This window comes from Homalodisca vitripennis, chromosome 4 (assembly GCF_021130785.1).
Source record: "Homalodisca vitripennis isolate AUS2020 chromosome 4, UT_GWSS_2.1, whole genome shotgun sequence".
NCBI classification, from domain to species: domain Eukaryota; kingdom Metazoa; phylum Arthropoda; class Insecta; order Hemiptera; family Cicadellidae; genus Homalodisca; species Homalodisca vitripennis.
The window spans coordinates 198,436,430-198,460,448 of NC_060210.1; the positions used below are offsets into that span (position 1 = coordinate 198,436,430).

The window sequence follows — 24,019 nt, forward strand, 5'->3', positions numbered from 1 at the left end:
ATCTGCTGAAGTAATTGTGACAACGGCCATTTAGCGAGGTGTGGCCTCGCTTTTGCCAGCTTCCGTCAACCGCAACCACATAAGTCAGTAAAATTTCCATTTTCAATAACTTCTTCTTTCACGAGCTCTCTTCATAGAGTTTATTCACACACAACTTCTACCATGGGCTGGACAAAAACTGTTCATGTTGATTGAACTTGCTGGGCGGAGCGGGTAAATTCATCATGCCGCAAAGAGTTTGGGCTCAGTATAGCCCTATCCTATTACTCGCAAGCCGTATACTAACCGTAGGTTCAAGTCATAGTAACATTGTGAACTTTTGCTTGGTGCCTCAATAGGCCGAAGGCCTAATATCTGTTGCTTTGGGACATATCTTGTCAAAAGCTTTTGTCATTCCCACAGCTACAGGAGACGGACAATTTGTACTGAGCGAAGAGCCCTGCTAATGGTTTTTTCGACTCTAAATGAACTAGGTTGCCATGACAAACCCTACTACACTGCATATCATCTTCTCCAAAATCTGATTCTAGCTGTACAATGTTTTACTATCGGTCATACTGTAAGGTATCAGTTGAATTTGGATTTATCATAGCAGGCTAGGTTAGGGCTCAATTTCTCATTGGATGGTGGAAACAACTTTGGGTTGTTCTAGGCCCTATCCTCTTCATTAACCTGAAGTTACTACTGTTTTCTTGCTTACGAACAACAGTCTTCTTCTTTGTAACATAGTTTTCTTAGTTCCTACTCTCTTCTTTATTACCCATTTTAATCCTACATTCAATTACAATAAACATCCTTTACCAAATAAAAACAACTACAGGCGAAACTTGCAAATCACAAAACACAGTATTTCAAAACTTCGCAACAATAACCTCCAACATAAAACTAATAACAACAGATGACATCTGTCATATTGCTGACAGTGTGTGAATGTGATATCAGGCCGAAAAACCAGACTAAAAGCAAAACAGTACCAACATAAAATAAAACAAAAACCCAATTAATATCTATTTTTATAGATTGTTGTTTAACTATAAGGAGTGACTTGCTCAACGCCAAACAACAGTTGCAAGCCTTTATATATATATTTTTCTATATAAGAGTTTAATATTATACGTAATAAGGTATATTATATACCATTTTAAAGAGAAAAAGTCTCTAAAGGAATATTAATAAATAAAAAACCAAAATTCCCACAAAAAAAATTTTTTTTCATGTCAGACTGCCCTTCAAGTAAAAGAACAGCTGAAATAAAAAGTATCGAGTGCAAGAAAGTTTTGTCAATACCACGATGCATGAAATTTTGATTCTATATAAGGAATCTGCCTTTTCGCAATGGCAGATCGATTACCAGACTGTACAAGTCTATATGCCCCGGCAGCGACTGTACAGCAGCCATGATCCCCGTACATTGGCCGATTGCCCCCTCCTGCTATGCTAATATCTCCCCTCCGACCCCCCCCCCACCGCGATAATGCTTCTTTGCTTTCATTGCTCGGCGGTGATAAAAATGACGCCGGGTGGAATTGGCGTCAGTATCCCCCCTCCCCCTCCCCCCCCCATCCACGCCGGATGGAGGTGAAGGCAGGCCTTCAGTCTGCCGGCTGTTTTGTTATCGGCTGTGATCAATTATTTACGCAGATCCTGGCGATAAGCTTGTCTCAGGATTACATCAGAGTCCACTTACTAGACCGGCCGCCCTACGTAGCAGACGCGAGGATCTGCCCCACCTAAACTAGGCCAACATCTGTAGTTTAATGGAGCATATGTACAGAGAGTTCATTTGAAAACTTCTAACTCGTATTGAAAGACTTATAGCCCAAGTATCAATATTCTGTAAACGGGCGTGTATAGTAGCCTACTAATTGGGAAACAAACAAAAATTATGTTCAAAATGGGGGTACTCACACCCTTGCCTCCCCATACCCAAAATTTTGAAATGGCAACTAATACATTGTGACACCTCAAATTGAAGCTGTTGTATTGTGGTAAAAAAATGGAATAGCCAAGCCGTTTGGTATCAGCAGCCAATAATGTAATTTCTTACACAACAATAACAATTATTAGTCTACAAACTACTGCACTGCTGCTAATAACAAAATTACTCACTGAATACTACTGTAAATCCTTTGTAAACTTCAACTCAAATGCAAATTGGTAGCCATTATTGTTCAAGCAAAAAAATAACCTATTTTCAAATTCTTGCCTAACCTTTCTAAAAAGTTTCTCTGGTTAAGCGTCTGTACTCAGCAGTCATCCTGTTTTTCAAGTCTTGGACACCAGTGGGATTTTGTTTAAAAACTACTGATTTCAAGTGACCCACAAAAAAACGGGATGGTGCGGAGGGACAGGGAATAAAATATTAGATTTGAATAAAATAATAATAATAAATCAAATATATTTTTATCAAAATATAAACGTGGGACTTGTTTCTGGAAAATATGAAAACAAACCCAACCTTTTCGTGATTCAATTATTCGTTTCTCAGTTATCAATCAATTATAAGTAACAAAGTTCGTCTTTTTAAAAGTAGCCTACTAATCTAAATATTGCATTAAATTGAGTTAGTTAAGTTTTTGCATATTAAACTATTATAAGTTTACAAAAATCTGCATTGTATTGTGCAGTGAAAATTTTAAATAACCAGTTTATAATTAGTATATTTCAAAGTAGTCTACCAGTCTAAAATTACATTGTTACTGACAGTTAAATTTTTCGTATATTATGTCTAAATAACCTCACACATGTAGGTTTAGTCTGATTCAGTTTGAAATTTAATAACTTCAGTTCAGTAACAGCGTGATGCTAATATTGAGCGTTGGTCGGCTGGTAACATGTTATTGGAACGTAATACAAAGTAACCACGTTATTTGGGTAATAGGTATTTCCCATCTCGACAGCTGAATACCAGAAGAAACATGTTGTACAATGAGAGACAACCATTCATGTTTGATCCTGCAATGGAATGAAAGCAGGTAGTGAATGAAAGTAGATAGTGATAATGTTTATTGCCATTGTTGCAGATATAGTGTTGTAGATAGTCTTATCTCATTCATGCCCTGCCTTATCTCTACAACTGTTTCTTTGGTATTAGTCCATTCATTCAATCTATATTTAGTAGCTATTTTAAACTGCAATATTGATGTTTTAAAAAAGTACTAGGATTAGTCTTATTTGTTTTCGAATATTTTTCTTTCAGATTCTATAATAAGCTGCGTAAAGCACTAAATGTATAGTTTCTTGGTTTGAATAAAACAAATAATATTTTTACGTTTTATCATTAAAAAAATGTTGTTAAACTATAACTTGCCGAGTTACAAACTAAAAATACATGTAAAATACAAAAAATTGTAATTAGTTGTAAATGGATTTTATTTATTAAACCAAGTAAAATGCTATATATTTGATTTTCTATGTGCTTTATGTTTGTTTAGATACGAATTAAAAAGAAATAAATACTTGATTACCACTGTTCCATTTTAAATTTTGCGATTTTACTGAAAACACAGTTTCCGGCCTAAAAAACATTAAAAGAATTACTAAAAATATATTTTACGCCACATAAATAAAAATAGCTATGGTTTATATTTTTTTCTTAAATCACCACAGTTTTTTAATAATGTAAATTTCCGTTACATTTGCACTACAAATGATGAAGATACAACATTTTTAATTAAAAGTACAAACTACAAACGTGTTAAGGTATGAATGTGAAATTTAGTATATTTCTTTATCTATACGGAAGGGATTGAAATGTAGACCTAACGTCTCATCAAAATCTGACAATTCCAAAAAATTCAGGACGATTTGATGTGAAATGATCCAAAAACATTCGTCCTGGTCTTTGTAACCCTCCGCAGTATGTCGCCCACCCTCGGTTCACATGAACTTTGACCTCGCTGGCAGAAGTGCGGAGTTTTCAGTACGAAAAGGAGTTTGAAAAAAAAATTCAGTTTTCAACAAATATATTAGTATTTTTATACTTTAATACACACACGGAAATATCCTTAGAAGACTTTCATTGGATAAAATTAGTTTATCCATCTATTATAGCCTTTACAGTGCAAGTTTTTTTGTAAGAATTAAACCGGAACGGGGCCTTGTATCAAACGAGGATAAAACCTAAAACGTTACACCAGATATTCTTTTAACTGTTACCTCCTACGGTATGGCTACATGCTTGACTCCTTCATAATTAGAAATACAATTCATCATATTTCACCTTCCATAAGATACTTTCCAGTATATCATCTCACATGTGAAGTCTTTGGTAGAAACGATTTCCAAATATTAAAAAAACGTTTAACCGCTAGGAACTGTAGTAGTGATTTGCGTCAATCACGAAATCTATCGTCCGAAATGATGACAGAAGGAAATTATATATTGTCCTATTGAGTCATAATCAATTTAAATCGCCATTTCCCAAATCGTGGTCTTTGGCGTGTAACGGCCAGTGTGAACAGGTCGGTCAGTATGAAGGGTATTGTCGCCTGACCTTTGACCGAGGGTCAAGACGGGTTGTAATCAGTGGACGTGTAGCGAGGTTGTCAGTCTGATCTTGCACGCTCTGCGACTCTTGGGGTCAGTATGAGGGAGGATTCCTGAGTCTTATAGCTGTGTCTAATTCATTACATCAGGTAGTATAATATTATTGCATATTAGTTACCAATTAATTACTATGGCTAGGACGGGGTTTACTAGGGAACTGGAATACGGGCGTATTTGGCGTTGTGCATAGTTTTGATGTTATCACAATTAGGGCTCACTAACTATGCTTTAAAATATTGGTTCAGTAAATATTTAGTAATAAAGCTTAGAGGGGTGTTCTAAAAAATAACCGGGGAATGTTAGTAATAAATTTTCGGATTTCTTTTCCGTTATACATATTTACCGCGCTATTTAAAATTCCTGTCAAATGCATTCTACGTTTAATTTTTATACGTGATTAGCATACTTAAGTTAGTTACCTAGTTTAACTCGAATAAAGGAAGGGGCCAATACTCGGGACGATCCCTTCAAGCAAACAGCAAAAAAATTCTATTGTTAATAGTGGTGCCTTATTACGAATAACGGAGAAAATGATCCACAATTTCTGTTGTGAACCCACACTTGGTATCGGTGCTTTGTCGCCAACGGAACTTGGTTTTCACAACTAATATTGAAAACTTCCCATTCGTTCACAGTCTTTATTTCAGGAGTTTTTTCTCTGTTGTGGTTACAAAGATTTACCAAAAATCGCCGTTTTTTAAAATGTCCTCATCGTTCACTTGTGGATTGCCAAATTTTACATGCATTCAAGAAAGAGGAATGTCAAAAAAATTGTTTATGACTAAGACATTAACTTAAATCCCAAAAAATTCAACTACACTACGGTTCGATGTATATCTGTATACCTGATCGTCCTCCTCCGGACAATAACACTGTTTACCATTCCAAAATCCTTTTAACTGTAAAAAACAAACTTTAAAAAAGAGGAGGTAGGCTTTTAAAAGTTTAGTGATTCTTTTCTTGGATTCACATGAGTCAGTTGTCTTCTTGGATGGCCCGGGCTTGGGTAGAGTGAAAAAAGAAACTTAACCAAAGATGAGGGTAGGCTTTTAAAAGGTTTTTAAAGAGTTTGTTGGTCTTGGATTAAGTTTTGTTTTTTAGGAGGGCCCGGGTATGGTAGACGAAGGAACAAAAAACTTATCTTCGAAAAAACTGTTTTTTTTTCTTTTTTTGATGAAGTATTTACAGAGTTAGCTACGTGTGCAAATCTAACTGTTTAAACGCTCACACACCTGAGTCCTCATTGTTAAAATAGCCAGATTTAGCAATGTTCGAATGGTGATTGTTGTCGCAGGAGATGACTTGGACTTCTGTTCCGTTCCAACCTGCAGAAGAAAAGAAGTGGACCGGAACGCAGTGGAGGGTCTGCCGAGTAGATTCACCATCCACATGGTTGGATCGTGCGCGGGGGGTGAATCTATTTGGCTGTTTGCTGTCGTAACCCTCTGCCACCTACACTACTTCCGACCGGCAGTAGGTTAGGCAGATCTTGGGTTCCCGTAAACGGTCAATGCGCTGTTGAAAGCTCGAGGCTTTGTTTAGAATCTTTCATCGTGTGTGGGGAGGCTCGGTTTTAAAGTTTTCCTTAAAAACGCGTCTCCGTTTTTGCAACCTATTTTTCTAAATCTGTAAAAATAGTTTTATTACTGCTAACCCAACTTGTATTTGGCATAATTTTGTTCACACTAAATAGTAGAATGCAATGATAATAAGTAACCATGTGAGGTACATATCTTAATTTGGAATTTTTCTTTCCGGTTAGTAGGAAAAAATAGGTTGTTTTTTTGTAATTTGTACGTGTTGAAGTTGGCCTTGGAAAAAAATATAGTTCAGTATATATACATTTTTTAAATTTTCAAAGGATTAGCCTAAAGGGTAAAATATTTAGTCTATTTTCACAGAAAATGTATAGTTCTGTAATGAAATTTTTGGGTGTAAATTAAAATTAGTTTTTATTAACGCAAAAAATAAACAAAAAGTAATTTGCAAGAAAGTCGTGGTTTTCGTGATCAAAACTCAAAAAAAAATGTTGTTTAAAAAATGTTATTATTAATTGTTATATAAAACCTGTAAACCTAAACGTAAGATGTAAGGTATAATTGTTAATTTTACAATATAACGGAGAAAAATACTGATCAATGATAGTAAAATAAAAAGGTTTTTATTTTTTGATGGTTAGTAGAACATCTATGCTGTAGTACGTTTCTGAAAACTCAAAAATTTCTTACTTGATAAAATATAGTTATTATAAATAATGTTTTTGGAATTTTGTAAAAATTTTTATAAAATAAACAATAGGTTTCCAAATTTAAAAAGTGGGGGGGGGGTAGGGGGGTGGGGGGGGAGTTTGGTGGGGTTGGAGGGGGGGGAGGGGGGGGGGGGGTGTTTTTATATAGGCCTCAGTAAATATTATGTTGTTGAAACTATTACGCAATTATAAAAAAAAAACAAATAAGTCGGATGGAAACTAACTTTTATGCAAAAGACGAAAACTGCAACTCTACACCGCTGTCATAGAACAATATAAAAAATCCCAGTGGCTCTGTTTGGCAAACTCTTGTACCTCCGTCTGCCACATGCTATATAGAATAGCGTCGATACTCGATTGTTTAACCGTACTATATAACAAATGCGATTAAACGGGTGGTTCCAAAATCAACGGATTAATCCCATGGGATTTGGCATGTGGGAGTGTTAGAAGAAAAAACTCCCGATTCGCCTACCAACACCGTCCCAGATCTGTGGTGGTAAACTAAATTGTTGGTGGACTCATCCCATCATGGGGGTGTTGTTATCGGAATAACACTGTCGGATGAGGGTTGGTAGCAAACTCTTTATCTCTTCAAAAGTAGCTTTTGGTGGAAGATGGCGGGCTCCAATGTTCATTAGATACATACGGACCAGAGAGGGATCCACATAATCACTGGATGTATTAAAATCTTCACCAGTTGATTTTAAAGGTCAAAAATAAGTCAGAATATGCCTTACAAAGTTACAGTACAATATATTGCCTATCTTGCTTAGTTATCGTATGTCTATCTGAGTTTGCGGTGGAAAATGTTTGTTGGTTAAATGTGGAATAAAGGGAAATAAAGTTAAAAATTACAAAAAATGTTTAGTCCCAATTGCGACCTTGTTTTGTAACAATTTGGTAATAATTATACCATTTCAAGTTTCAAAAGATGACGGTCATACGCAGTTTTAAATATGTAATAACCCTTAAAACAGATAGAGATTTTATTTTTTAAACTAAGCAACACTGCACTAAAGTCTTTATTTGAGAAATTTCTTACTTATTTTTATATTGCAAATCAAAATTCTGGTTTATATAAGTAATTTTTATCGGACACCCTGTATTATAACGTTAAGTCTATAATGATTTCAGATTTAGGTTTCCGGATGGAAACAGACCGATTTCTAGAGTTTCTCATAATTAAAGGAACAAGCGAAACTTCCCTGCGATATTTGACCATTTCAGTGTGAGAGAGAGAGAGGGGACAGAATCAGTGTAGACTGTGCCTATAACTTCGGGTTCAAACCAACGGATTTGTTTTACAAAAGATGTTGTAATCTTCATTGTGTCAGTTTTCTTGGAAGGAACCTCCTCACTTCACATGAAGATGGAAAGTGTTGTGACAAGAAAGGTATTCAGTGGCCGTTAGCTACCAAAATCCTAAGGGTGGCCCAAATTTCTTCAGGGCATTTCCCGTTGGTTTATACCGTCGACAATCCATGGTTATAAAAACAGAAGTGCGTCAGAGATGACTTACAATTTGTGTCTTACATGCATTGCCTTACATCTATATGGATAGCTGGGAGAATACCAGAAGGAACTGGTTCTTAACATACTCATAGAGACCTCATACTTTTTATAGTGTTTCATGAGAGAACGCAAATTTGGCTGAAACCTCTCGTCAAGTACCTGAAACTTCCTTCTTTTCATTGGTACATAATCTCTCATGAGGCGTTAATTATATTCACTGAGTCGAAATTCTTAGCAGCACAATTAAGCGGCCCCGGGGGGGGGGAGAATACCAGCCCACTTATGAGGCCAGAGCTAGCGTTATAAATTTATATAATATCCGGATGGACATGGTAATTTTCGAAACCCTCAGCTTAGTTGCGTCGCCAGAAGTCGATAATATATGGTAAGGAAGAGGTTTAGGTAATCCTGAATTCATGAATATAAATTTACACGATTGTAATGTCCTTTACAGTGCTGGCTCTAGCCTTTCGCAGGGGGGTCACCGACGGAGGGGGGACAAACAGGACCTGCCCCCCCAGGAATATCTGATTTCAAAATAATACATCCGGTATTACTTTTAATCATACTCTATTACATAAAATCAAACTTTACAACTATTTAATTTACGAAATACATGGCACTGCACATATAAAATTATTCAATTTAGTTCAAAACGCTAAATATGAATTCCACCGTGACGCAGCAACTAAGAAAGTGAGGTTGGTCTTACTATTCTTGAAGGAAACAAGATTCTTTCCGGACTTTTGCCATCGTTCAGTGAAACAAATAATCAGTAACACTGAGTTTCGAGATCTGCAATCCGATCTCTTCTTCAGGTAAATAACTAACCAAACACCATAATTACAAACTGGGTTAAAATAAACTAATCTTACTAGAGCGTTGTAACACAGACTTGTAAGTCAGGAATCACAACCACCATGAGGGCTAAGAAACCCTCTAACACTTAACCAGAAGACCAACGGCTTAAAAGTTGACTTCCGAACCACCCACAACGGCCGGGCAGGCGGGCTGCTTGCTAGGACAGGATCGGTCAGCGGTCACCCATCCAAGCAGCAGCCACGCTCGACGTTGCTTGATCTGGTTATCTCGCGATAACCGTTGTACCCGCTACACTAACGGACGTGTTAAAATCGGCTAAAATATAAGGGTCTTTTTCGTTTAAGGGCCAGCACAAAAGACCCTATTCAAAACTCAGATCACGCGCTGCTTGCTCTTTTAGAAAAAAAAAATTAACTCGAGCTTGCAAAGTCCAAGCCCAGATCAACTCACCACGCTTTATTGAACAAGAAACACTAAGTATAACTCACAGAACTAACGCAGGTTTCATTACAGGCAAAAGATAAGCGGCGCGCGTTTATCACTGATAAGATAAGACAAGTTTATACTAGAAGTAGTACCTGGACTACTGCCCTACGAACTAATAACACCAAAAAAACGATTAAATGCACTGTCATTCAGGTATAGTATGTTTGTAAGGTGCTGGCCCTTAAACGAAAAAGACCCAAATATAATTGTAGTATCCATTCTGACTCTTCTTGTGTCCCACTCCTAGTAAAACTTCATGACTTAGCTCAAATTATATATAGATGAGTGGGGTTTTCAACGAATAAAATATTTAATGTTTGGCTTTTCCATTCGAATCTAATAAATGACTGCGTCAGTGGTTTTTATTGGGCAATTGTTAATATTTTAAGACTTTTAGGTCTACCATTGGTGTACATTATGTGGGAAGGGACGGGTAAGTCAAGGTTTTTTTCAGCTTGTAACAGACTTCTTCCAGTCGGCAGGTTACAATAGACGCTTACACCATTTCAGTGTGGAAAACAACCGATTATTTGCCGTCGTCATACCAAATATTTGTTTCCACTGTATTAGCATTAAAGTTTTGTCATACCTCTATGGTGGGGGGGGGGAGCGGGCGCTGTCCCTACACCCCTCGCTGAGCAACCTTCAACAATACTAGTTGGGATATCGACGCTAAAAAATTAAAAGTTTGGACTAAAGTCATAGCTAATTTTATACCTACCTACAAACTCATTTGTATAAGTCTAACGTACCAACGTTTATTACAACAATTTTTGCCATTAAGGTGGACGACCTGGAACGTGATCTGAAGTCGATAAAGTTGGACGATCTGGAACGTGATCTAAAGTCGATAAAGTCAGACGATCTGGGACGTGATCTAAAGTCGATAAAGTTGGATGATCTAGAACGTGATCTGAAGTCGGTAAAGTCAGACGATCTGGGACGTAATCTGAAGTCGATAAAGTTGGACGATCTGGAACGTGATCTAAAGTCGATAAAGTCAGACGATCTGGAACGTGATCTGAAGTCGGTAAATTCAGACGATCTGGGACGTGATCTGAAGTCGATAAAGTTGGACAATCTGGAACGTGATCTGAAGTCGGTAAAATTGGACGATATGGAACGTGATCTGAAGTCGATAAAGTTGGACGATCTAGAATGTGATCTGAAGTCGGTAAAGTCAGACGATCTGGGACGTAATCTGAAGGCGATAAAGTTGGACGATCTGGAACGTGATCTGAAGTCAGTAAAGTCAGACGATCTGGGACGTGATCTAAAGTCGATAAAGTTGGATGATCTAGAACGTGATCTGAAGTCGGTAAAGTCAGACGATCTGGGACGTAATCTGAAGTCGATAAAGTTGGACGATCTCGAACGTGATCTGAAGTCGGTTAAGTCAGACAATCTGGGACGTAATCTGAAGTCGGTGAAGTATCGGTCGGATATGTCCCTGACGGATACTTCCTGACTTCGCCGCCACCCGGCGGTTATTAAAAAAGAAGAAAAACATTCCTTGAGACAGTACCTAAATTCAAGCTCAGATCAGAATATGTTGATGGAGCGGAAAGCTGATGCCTGGTAATTGGTTGCCAAAATTTGCCTACCAAGCAGTCTCGCCTGCTGACGCCCTCCCTAGCTCACCGGAAACGGACGTGACGACCCCAGTTTCCGGCGCCACATGGTGCCAATTTACAATTCATCGATATACCCGGTTGTTATCGATTGCCATATCATAATTGCTATACAATGTCAATTACGTTAGTAAAATAAAAGGAATGAGGAAATAATTTGTGTTAAAAACCAATGTTTTTTATTTAAATATATGAATAAATATTAGCTGACTTGTCCAGCTGACCAAATACGCCTATTAAACTCTATGTAATGTAGTTCTAACCATTCGAATGCCAATCACTTATGACAGATCACCTCTCTTAGTTCCAAGCATTCTTTTGGTGTTTATTGTGTTCAGCTATTTACTTTAAAACATTCGCTGCGGCAGGTCCGCCGGCGGACCCCGTGCGTCATGGCCTTGAGGCGGGGGGTGCGCGGGCGGACTACTGCGCATCGCATTGTGTATAGGCTCAGTGAGGTTCAGCCAGTCGCCGGAGTAGGTCGGTACGCTACAGCAGTTTGCTTGTGATTCGTGTCGGTCTTGAAACGTGGTTTGTTTGCGTCTCGCCGCCACCCTAAGGGGTCCACCCGCAACCCCTAAATTATATTACTGTCTTAAGTTTTAGAGTGTTCACTGTTATTTTAGTGTGTACAATAGTGTTTGTTGTGAGTACAAGTGTTGTACGATGAGTACAATGGATCATTCAATCCCTGGACCGTCTGGAAACGCCTTAGAAGCTACCCGCATCGAGTTAAAAACTGAAAATATAGACGATGTCGACGTAGATGACCCTGTTCAACGCGCTGTGGATGACGTATCGGATGAGGAATCAGATGATGGATCGTCGGTAAATGATGCTGACGAGGACCCCGACATACACACTACAGCTCCACAATGGACAATAACAAGTTCAGGAATGAGACCTTTACAATTTACTAGGACGGACACATTGCTTGTTCCAATTCCAGGAAATGGACAACCAATCGACTGGTTCAATATGTTATTTGACATTGTTTTTTTGGATAATATTTGTAAATCAACCAACAAATATGCCTTTGAAGTATTGTTCAAGCCGGATTTGACACCAAAATCCAGAATAAATAAGTGGGTAGAGTTAACAGTACCTGAATTGAGGGTGTTTATTGGCATAGTGTTACATATGGGTACAGTGCGGTTGAATAGATTACAGGATTATTGGAAGACCGACCCACTTTTTGACTTCAAAATGTTTAGACGTAGTATGTCTAGGGACAGATTTTTGAATATTCTTCGTTGCCTGCATTTCAACAATCCAAAGAATGAAGGGGAACAAACTCAATCAATAAAACAAATTGAGCCGATTGTTGAATATTTCAACAATAAAATGTATCAGATTTATTCTCCTCAGAAAGAGCTGTCCATTGACGAAGCGATGGTGTTGTGGCGTGGTGGGTTACACTATCGACAGTATATCAAAGGTAAACGCCACAAATACGGTGTAAAACTTTACACTCTTTGTGAACACCAAGGACCCATTTTGAAGTTTTTAGTCTATGCCGGCTCAGAAGATGAACTGGTCGGTGGCAAAGGCCATACGGAGAAAGTAGTCATGTATTTATTGAAAGAAAAGCTGGGAAAGGGCCATGCAGTCTACATGGATAACTTTTATAATAGTTACAGTTTATCGTCAAGACTTTTGGCAAACATGACGTATTCGACGGGCACCCTAAGGCAAGACCGTAAATTAGTACCGAATGAAGTGATGTCTGCACCATTGAAGAAAGGGGAAACTACTGCCATGTACAGTAACGGTATTATGATTGGAAAGTGGAAGGATAAACGCACTGTTCTGTACATATCCTCAGAATTTGAAAATGAAATGGTTAAATTTGTTGATAGCAGAAACAGAGTTAGGTCAAAACCACTTCCGATTGTCAAATACAACGCTTTCATGAGTGGAGTTGACAGAGCAGACACAACTGCTCAGCTATTATCCCTATGAACACAAAACGATCAGGTGGTATAAAAAAGTATTTATCCACATTGTACAGATGCTGCTGTTGAACTCACACGCGTTGCACAATATGTACCAAGTAAAACAAAACTTTTATGAGTACAGGCTCCATGTAATAAGGTCTCTGTTACCGGAAAGAGTAGAACAACCCCTGGAAACCCCTGCACAGAAACGCCTACGCCAAACGGCTCATAAAATTATGAGAAACGAACAACGTGACGAGAGAAATCGCCTAAAGAGGAAAAATTGTAGAACTTGTTGGAAAAATACTGGAAAGAAAATCAAGACCACCTACTTTTGTGATACTTGTCCGGACAAACCTGGCTTATGTTTAGGCCAGTGTTTCGAAACCTTCCACAACAATTTATAAAATTGAACATAAGTGGGAGGATTGTATATATAGTGTAAATAGTTAAATTTAGGACACAATGTACAATAAAAGTGCGTAGTGATGAAATGCGGTCGCGGTTGACGCTCTTGAGCGCGTTCGGCAGTTCAGCTTGTGCGCGGGAGTACATGAGTGACAACGCCAGGTGCTGCAGGGTCCGCCGGCGACTGATGTCTCTGATGGGCTAGACCGCACATCAGGAGTTCGGATTTGTGATTCTAATGCCATTTCCAGACATTTCAACACATAAGGTAGGATTTAGTAACATAACATTTTTTAGCACCTAGGGTAAGTCTTGATATAATTTTTCAGCAGCGAATGTGAACATAAAGATAAGGATATGGTATTTCTTTTATTATGTAGGGGGTAGTATGCTATAAAGTGTCAAAATAATTTAATTCAAAATTAATACAAACAAAAATGTAATGTGTAATTATTTTTAAACTTTGGAATGAACCAATTGTAATCTTAAGAACTTAACTTTAGTCGTATGCATCTTTTTTATTGTTCCTTATGTAATTGGAAAGAAACATACCAAATTTAAAAAAGTAAGTAAGTGTATAACTGAGTTGTGATTTTTTTTACAAAATTTGGAAGTTTAAGTTTGGTATTTGTGTAGTGTCCCACAAAATAATTCACAACATTTTTTAACATAATGGTAGTCTATTATTCTTCGTGTTATTGTATTGGGGGGAAAGTAGGGATATGAATTATACCATTTATTTGGATGAAAAAACCTGTTAACATTTTTTTATTAAAACATGTAATGTGTTGATAAAGAAAGTTTGTAATTTTTTATCTTAATACATTCGCATGCAACTTTATTATTGTTCCTGATGTAAGTAGGAATAAGTATAACTTACCAAGTTCAAAAAGTAAGTATCTGTAATACAGAATGTGAATTTTCCTTTTATATTAGTGTAAAATATTGAAAATCTGCACTGGCAAAAACGTTGCCTCTCATATTTGGTAAATAGCTTTTACCAGCTGTAACAAATTAAATCAAAATAGATAAATATTTGATTTTTGTTTATTTGATTTATTATTCATAAAAGGAGTCGGTCAGATTCCGTTGTATGCCCCCAACGCTTAAACTTATTTCAATGAACTTAGAACGTTATAAAACGATGTAGTTGAGTAACAGAACTAACATTCCATCAATCAACAAGCATTTCCAGGTATTCCGGTCTGTATTGTTGTCGCTGTTATCTTATCTTTCTCGAGAATCCCGATTACGGCAGGCCGCGCGCGGCATCACATGATTATTTAAGTTTTTTTTATACGGTACATATTTGCCTTTCCATTACAATTCAATTTATATTTCTGATCAGCCCCTCTAGTATTTAATATTTTACTGATAGGTACTATCTCGAGGGATGTTTTTCTTTCGTTGACATCAGCGCGGGCGTCGGCAGCACCTTCGGCGAGAAGGCACTCGCATTTTGGCTGGCGGAGTGTGATCAAGAATAAAAACAAGTTTTGTGTGATTTTTTCAATAAAGAGTTTAGTTTTTGTTTGGTAATGTTTGTTTTTGTACAATTTTTTGTGTTTGGAGAAACGTAGGGGTGTGGTAGATATAATACGTAGGCTAAGTACCCTTTTTCCTTGGCTAGTAACCAATTGTAATTCATTATAATCATCCGTAAATGAAAAATTAGCGTTGGGGGCATAATGTTAGTTTTGTTGCTCAACTACATAGTTTTATAACGTTCTAAGTTAATTGTAAAAAGTTCAAGCGTTGGGGGCATATAACGGAATCTGACCCAATAAATATTCGAAAATCGGATCTAGTCCGCCCTAGGCACTTTTCGGTAAAACTATTGAACTCAAAGAGTATACTGCCTGTGGATGATATATTTCAATTTCCACCAAATTAGTCCCAACGACTACTACACGGACGTTCGCAGTCCCAGCGATATAAAATTCCAGCATTCTCGTAAAGGACGATCAAAGCATTTATCTACGAGTGAACCTTACCCAAGATTCCACATTCATTAAACCAAACCGATCTCAGCATATCGTTATTTCAAACCCAATCGTGTTCTGTAAAATAGGCTATGAATAATACATTAGGCCTACTTGCGATACAGAATGTAGGCTACACAGCTTGGCATAGCAACAAGTTTTCTTTCTCTGTGCTCGGTCAGCCTTGGCACCTGTTCTTTTATACTCTATGCAATTTGTTGTCGACTTTAGCTGCTTTTTTCACATAAATAATTAATATTATTAAAAGTATTTTATTTAATTTTGTTCTATTTTTGTCGTAACAATGCTTTTATTTGTAGGTTATTATACTCGTATTTCAGTTACGTACCGTAATGCAGAGTCAACTATGTGATTTCAAAATATATAGAAATTATTTATTTATGGTAATAAAGTGATAAAGGTTCGTGCGGGTATTTATTGTAAAGTAGACAAGTATTACAGTGATATAATTCCTAATGTATTTCATTAAGATAAGGTGAACATTTTCGGGTAGGAATTATTACGTAATTAGTTGTATTTATGTTTACTATTTATTGCATAATTAGACGCGCACTGTCATTTAATAGAACAATATTATTTGATTACGCCAATAAAAAGACAAATATACTTATGGTTAAATAAGTGATAAATTAACTTATCGGAAAATTCCTACAAAACGGAAAGATTGATGCTCAAGTTAACGTTTTATTTATAAAGTTGTTGACATTCTTTTGGAAAATCAGCGACTAATTTTCGAGTCTGTGTCTAAATACTCGCGATCGCATTGAACGTTCTGAGTATTCAAGACAATCCCCATAGCCCCCCCCCCCCCCCCCCCCCCGCTAGACATTATAGGGGAAATCCACTATACGATACTTCACCCCTCCCATCGTTTCTTTGACGATATCCTCCCTTTCCCTGAGAAGGAATATCCGGTTGCAACATTTACTCCATGGCCGTTATAACTTCGTCTCTGCGCTCAGAGAGAGGGTTGGACCATTCAGGACTTGGACAAGGAAATTTTGTTCAGTGAAGGAGGTGGAAGTAAATTTTGGGGGTTGTAAGGGTAGAATCTGACTGACCTCACTGCCGCGCTGTGCGACAACGTTTGATTAATTTTGTCCCATAAATACAATAGTTATCTTAATCGTAGCCACGAAGTTTTTAAAAGTTTTATTGTTTTTAGAAAACATCAAGCGTAGCCACGAAGTTTTTAAAAGTTTTGCTATTTGTGGAAAACATCAAGCGTAGCTACGAAGTTTTTAAAAGTTTTATTGTTTCCAGAAAAAATCAAGCGTAACCATGAATTTTAAAAAGTGTTGTTTGTAGAAAAACTCTCGACCGTACACTTAGGTATGCTTTTGAATAATAGCTTTGAATTGAGACATTATAAAATTGAAGACAACGTCGCACTTTCAAGATTTCAAATTACATCATAACCCGCTCTATTTTGTAACATTAAATATTTACTCTGTTTGTTTTTAAACGCGTTCATATTCATTGCTTGAAGGCGGGAAGACGTGCTTAATAACGTCAACTGAAAAACTCTCAATTTGCAATTACATAACAATATTAGTATATATTTGTACTCATTTAATTTCATTTGCCGTTTTTTACATGTCAAGAATTTTCATAACTAAATCATTTATTTTAAAGATCATAAAAAAACAAAGAGAATCGTCAATCATATATTACTTAAAATCTGGTTCCATTACAAAAAATCTTGCTGCAGAAGTTGATGTCTTTTAAGACAACCCGAGAACAGTAAAAAAACCAAAGTTTATCAGCGTCATTAGATCGGCACGGCTGTTTTCTCATTTTCCTATCCAAGTCTATTCTAACCCAGATGCAGTATTTGCCCATTTTGCATCCTTTTGCTATTTTATTGTAAAGTCTTGTTGATATTTATGATGTTGTAGTGCTTGAATTGTATTATTATTATTATTTATGTTTTTGAAACCCCTGGTTATATTGTTGATTGTTAATTTATTATTGTAAATTATTATCAGTTGAAATTATATTTAAGTATATTTTTGAAATAATATCGATAGAATCTTGCATTTGTGACGTTTTTTCTTCTTTTAATTGGGTAACACATGCAGATTCTTAAATTTGCTTTCTTTATAGTTTACTTGTTGTTTTTTATCAAATCTGTATTATTGTCATTATTTATGTAATTTCTAAGCATGCTTCGTTGCTGAGTTATGATTTTCTATTAGTGTCGAATACTGATTATTACTTGTTAAAACACTATTATTACTAAGTTTGCCTAATGTAATGAGATTGCCGTTAAGAGTTAAATATTTTAGACTTTGGATCTGAATTAAACATAGCACAATTTGAAGTCTTGTCCGTGACCATTGCATATTTTATCAGCACCATTGACCTTATCGACTCTCGCCCTTATTCTGCTTGATAAGATCCTCTCACAGGCCATTGGCCCATTAGGACAGGCAGAATAAGGCCTCCAAGAAGAACGGTGCCTGTTAAATAATATCCTGAATGCTCCTTAATTATCGCGTTGTACAATTCCCTATTCATCCCACATCGAAGTAGCCTATTGTGAACTGTACTGGCAATATGGCTATCCTGTCTATGACTTCCCCGTACTCTCGTCCTTCAGTTATATTATTGATTGGCGGCTGCAACCGCAAAAAAACCTTCCTATGGTTATATTACGTCACAGCTGATCGATTGATTTATTAACCCTCGAACTGGCAGCCATTTTATCCATAGATGGCAGCCACTTTGAGTGTTTTGTACACGTACTTAAAAACTACATGTTTACTATAAACCTATTATGAGCAATACAGCATTGTTTTCAGGAACATGTGGAAATAATTATGGTGTAAAAGCATTATGTATAAACCATAAAATGTACCACTTTTTAAAAGTGGTGGGACTGCCCCTGATAATGTGTAATAATATTATAAATACTACAATATGAGATAGCTAATTTATTCTTCATTGTGTCTAGTTTCAAAAATATATAATGGTATTTAAGTCCTATTGAAGATAAAATGTTAATACTGTAAAAACCACAAATAGTACATGAAAGGCTAAATTTGTTACTACGGTTACAATTATTTTCAAAAATATTAACAAAATACACAAAAATTTAGCCTAGTATAGCCTAAAACAAAGCTATAAACCATACCCATGATGTATCACTAATTTTTAAATGGCTAGATGAAGACTATATTTCTGGCAAGATTTATGACGTCACTGTGTCATCACTGTTACCAAAACCAATTTCACCATTGAAATCAGCAATTCTTTGTTTCCAATGGTATATAAACAGTGGTGGTAGTGATGATTTATGTACTGTATGAAATGTCAAAACACACGCTTGTCAGATCAACATTATAATGTTGATTGCCAGTTCTAGGAAAAACCAGTCAAATGCAACCACGGCAGGCAGGAGCCAAATCAAAACAGTGTCGATTCCTTTATTTCGGAAATGTGAACAAATTATTTTCAGCCGACTTCCAATAATATGCGCAGTTGGCCGGAACTGGCCGACCGTCTCCAATACCACGTGACTACGTATTCGTGGACCAGGCACGTACAAACCCTACTCGTGTATTCGCTTAGATATAACTAACTCTAACCTTCTCTGATAGATACAGTTTTCAAATGTTACCAACTTTCAAAATAACATAATAATAATACTGTATACATATACAGAGCGTTCAGTAAGTGTTCCAATACTTTATTATTTTGTTCTACCCATAAAGATGAGCAAAAAGTTCATATGAAGGTATGTCTTGAAACGTTTAGTTTTCCGCCAATCTGTCTGTATGTGTTTTCCATACAACAAAATTATATCTTTTGAACCAGTAAAGATAAAGATATGAAACTTGAGAATTTTATTAACCTTTGGTAGGCCTTTTTGAAAATAAAATATTAACAAAAGACTTATGCCCGTTTCAAAATCGCGTCTGTTTACAATTTTAAAGTGAAATAACAAAAAAAACTCGTATAGTTATTAAAAAAATGCATAGTATGCTAACTATTTAGTCATTTTTATACCGATTCCAATGGTACCTTTTTCGAAAAAAATCCGTCAACGCATAAGCGAGCAAGGCCACTTTAAAGAGGCTTGCACTGCCGGGAGCAACAAACATGCCCCAGTTGAGAGGCATCGGTTGTTTGTTGCTCCTGTCAATTTCCATTACTTATTAATATTCGAATTGTCCGTAATTCGACTTTTTCACCTACATATAGGCCTACAAGAAACTGTTGCAGTTTTTATTTCCAATAAGTAAGTGATTTGGAGTAACATATTTGATTTCTTTTCACACATGTACAGTTCAGAAACGTTGCTTTTTTTATTTTTGGACCTAAAAAAAACAACATGGGAAGATAACTAATCCTTTGTAAGGACTACAAATAAAAATGTTTATAGACTGTGAATGAGAGCTAAATTTGTGTGCAACAAACAATAAACAATAAATGAGCTTCAGAGAATTCCAAATACAGTCCTACCAATTAAATTACAAACAATTGCCAATATTTCATGATAAACCGGTTTTTAGTATTAGGCCATACTAATAGGATTTCAATACACTATTCCCAATTCGACACATAATTTTGCAAGTTAAGGAAGTGTCGGCACAAAAAAATCATATATATTATTGAAATAAAATAAATCTTGTAATCACTAATAAACTCTCAATTTAATATTTTTTAAATTATTAAAAATTAAATATTTTCATAATTTTGATAGTTATGTATCGTTAAGACGTTCAGTGCGGTGGGCCCACATCGGGGCCCAGCACATTGCACGCGCACGACGGTGAGCCCACATCGGAGCTCGCGCGCCATCTGTGAAACATTGCCTCAGTGTGGTCTCGCCACTCGCAGTAGACGGTCGATTTGCAGCCGTGTATTCCGTGACGAGCTAGTCATCCCCCGGTATCCTCCTTCACTTCTTTTAAGTGTGTTTTGTATTTTTACGGTTGTGTTTTTTTAATTGTGAGTGTTTAGTTTGTGTTTTTTTACCAAAATGGATCCTTCTCAGCCTAGTTGTTCCGGACGGAGTAGTGGTAGAGCTAGCAATATGGACGAAAATGACAGTGACGGATCTATCGACCCTCTGCAAAGGATTGTTAACAACACTTCAGAATCATCATCTGATGAAGACACCAGTGAAGATGAGGCTGATATTGAAGTGGTATGTCCAACGTGGAGCATCCATACAGGTGGGTTACGACGCATTGAATTCGCCAGGGTCGATTCATTGCTGGTGCCGATTCCTGGTACTGGCTCTCCGATTGATTTTTTCAATCTCCTTCTGGACGATATTTTCCTTCAGAACATTTGCAAGCTGAGCAACTCTTATGCGTTCAACGATGTTTATGCTCGGCCTAACCTGACCCCCAGATCCCGGATCAATGCCTGGAAGGATCTGACCGTGCCGGAACTAAAAACGTTTTTGGGTGTTTTGATCCATACCGGCACCATCAAGATGAACCGCGTGCAGGACTATTGGAAAACGGACTATTTATTTAACCTGAAATGTTTCAGCTCATTTATGTCCAGAGACAGATTTCTCTCGATCTTGCGATGTCTACACTTCAGTAGGCCAAGTGGTAACGACACCGATCATGACAATCCTACTGAAAAAATCAAGTTTGTCGTGGAGTATTTTAACAATAAAATGAAATCTGTGTACTACCCCCAAAAAGAATTGTCACTCGACGAAGCTATGGTACTTTGGAGGGGTAGGTTACACTCCAGTCAGTACATCCAGGGTAAGCGCCACAAGTATGGTGTGAAATTATACACGCTTACTGAACACCAGGGTTTCATACTAAAATTTTTGTTGTATTCCGGGCGGTCAGACAACGTCGTTGGTGGTAAAGGACACACTGAAAAAGTGGTCCTAAATCTTCTGAAGGATTACTTGGGGCACGGACACTCGGTTTATACGGATAATTGTTACAATAGCTACGCCCTAGCCTCTAAACTGTTGTCCCAAAATACCTATTGCACAGGAACGTTGCGTTCTGATCGGAAATTCATTCCTAAAGAAGTGTCCAGTAAGTCCCTAAAGAAGGGAGAAACAATTGCTCGCTACGCAAACGGAGTGATGATAGGAAAGTGGCGGGATAAAAGAACAGTTCTGTACATCTCTACAGAGCACGACAACCAACTTGTCGATTGTACCGACAAAAGAGGTCGTTCGAAGCAGAAACCACTTCCGATCGTCAAGTACAACGCACATATGAGCGGTGTCGATCGTGCAGACCAGATGATGTCGTACCATCCTTGTGAACGGAAGACGATCCGGTGGTACAAAAAGATCTTCATACACGTGATCATGATGATCATGACGAATTCGCACCTCTTGTACAACACGCACAACAAGAAGATGAACCTGTACGACTTCCGGTTGGAAGTCATCAAATCACTGCTACCACCGCCCCTGGTCGAATCACCGGCGCAGAAGAGAAAGAGAAACGAGGCACACAAACTGGTGAAGATCGCTGAGCGTGATCACAACAATCGAACGAAAAGGAAGAAGTGTAGGCAGTGTACCAACGATGGAAAACACGGTGTAAAAACCACATTTCAATGTGAATCGTGTCCTGACAAACCTGGTCTGTGCATGGGCCAATGCTTTCAGGCGTTCCATGACAGATTGGTGTAAATAAGGACTATCATTGAGTAGGTGGTGGGGTTGTACATAGTTGTATTATAGTATTTAACGTTAAAATACATAATTAGGAACTGTACTAGATTATATTCAGCATATAAGTGACTGTGCGGTACTAACAATCAATCAATAAACTCAGATCGCGTCAGTTCCGTCAGTACGTGACCATCAGTATATGCGGCGGGCCCACATGTGGGCCCACGCTTATGACGTCATTCTGAAATATAAACATCCTCGGAATTGCAGTTTGACACATCATTCCCGTCTTCTGTTAACACAAGGTAAGATTATTAGAACAAAAATAATTTTAAAAATCCGGTGACCCTCCCTCGTATTTTTGCCGGAGTGAATGTGTCAAAACGAATTTTATACCGTAAAGTCCCAGAAAACACTGTCTATATGTATTTCAGTACCTACTTAATATTTATAGTTTATTTTATTATGATAGTTTATTTAAGGTAACACGGGAAAAACAGAGTTCTATGAGGCACTTAGATATAGCCTATTCTTTAGAAAAATCTAAACTATTTACCAAATTGTATTTACTCCAGACACTTGATATTTATAAATTATACAGAATTAATACGTTGGAACAAAATCGGTGTAATATTTCAAAATGGTTAGCTTCATTACGTTTGGTTCAGTCCTGACATTGAAATATATTTTCTGTCATTACGGAAAATTAAAAACCTGACACAAATTTTAAACTTCAGCATAGACATATTTTAAACGCTGTTGTGGGGGCAAAGGGCGTATTGAAAAATTTAATTCACAAAGAAACTATTTGATAAATTACAATAATTTTGGTTTCCTACCACGTAAATAATTCTTCCGACTCACAACATTGGGAAGTATCGATGTCACAGATAAGCTGCCACTCCACCAAGTGTACACATTTGAGGTTATGTCCGCAGACATCCACAGCACCAGATAATGTAAACACAACAAGAGACAGAGCCAGGGAGAGCAGATCCTCACAGCTGGTTCCCCTCCACGGTGAGTGGACGAGTCCATTGTTGAGGGGAGGGGAGCCCAGCAGTCCACTACTAACAGTTCAGAAAACATTTCAGTTGCATAAATAACGTCTTGTTCGTTATCTGTGTGTGACGCCCTACTCCGAAACTGCACTAAAATTGCACCTGATCTTTGCTCACTCTTCTCCACTCTGCCTCGAACCTTACTTCACCAATTTTCCTCGTTGAAAATAAATATCAAAAGTAGATGAAATCAGTATTTAACGCCGACGATTAAAACATCGTAGACAATTATGTAACTGATCCTCTTTGATAAATCTACAATGGCCGAGCACCGACGAGATAAAAGATTTAGTATTTTCAAACCGAACATCCAAATATGCATACGGACATGAAATTTGGTACACTTGAGCAATTTACGGTGTATAACAGTAAAATAAAACCTTTCCTTTATACATCGGGAGGGGATTAAAACGGTGGTTACTAATACATGTACAACATTTTTTTCATTGTCTAAAAGAAATAAATGGGAACATTAAACTGTATGAAAATCTACCCCGAAATATCACAAGAAACTAATAGTCCTTAAAACGCTGTCGATTGAAGGATTGCAGAATACAACAAATGCCTGTAACGGTTCCCATAGTAACCGCGACTGCCAAAAAATTACTTCAAATTTAAGTATTCTAAAACTTTGACGTGTAAAATGTTAAACTAAAGTTACTCTCATTTTCAATCTGAATATTGCCACCAATGTAAGATAAAGTATGTAGCCCTGATTGAAAGCAAAAGTTCCATATTTTTAAT

At 37.1% G+C, this 24,019-nt stretch overlaps 2 protein-coding genes across 3 annotated transcripts in view; both read left to right on the forward strand.

The window, feature by feature from the left end:
• Positions 1–24,019, forward strand: part of LOC124360869 (polyhomeotic-proximal chromatin protein-like) — a 186,110-nt gene that overhangs the window by 47,532 nt on the left and 114,559 nt on the right. The window lies entirely within an intron of this gene.
• On the forward strand, positions 20,586–22,232 carry LOC124361366 (piggyBac transposable element-derived protein 4-like). The gene has a single exon (XM_046815413.1). It carries the CDS (start codon positions 20,586–20,588, stop codon positions 22,230–22,232), a length of 1,647 nt encoding a protein of 548 aa, XP_046671369.1.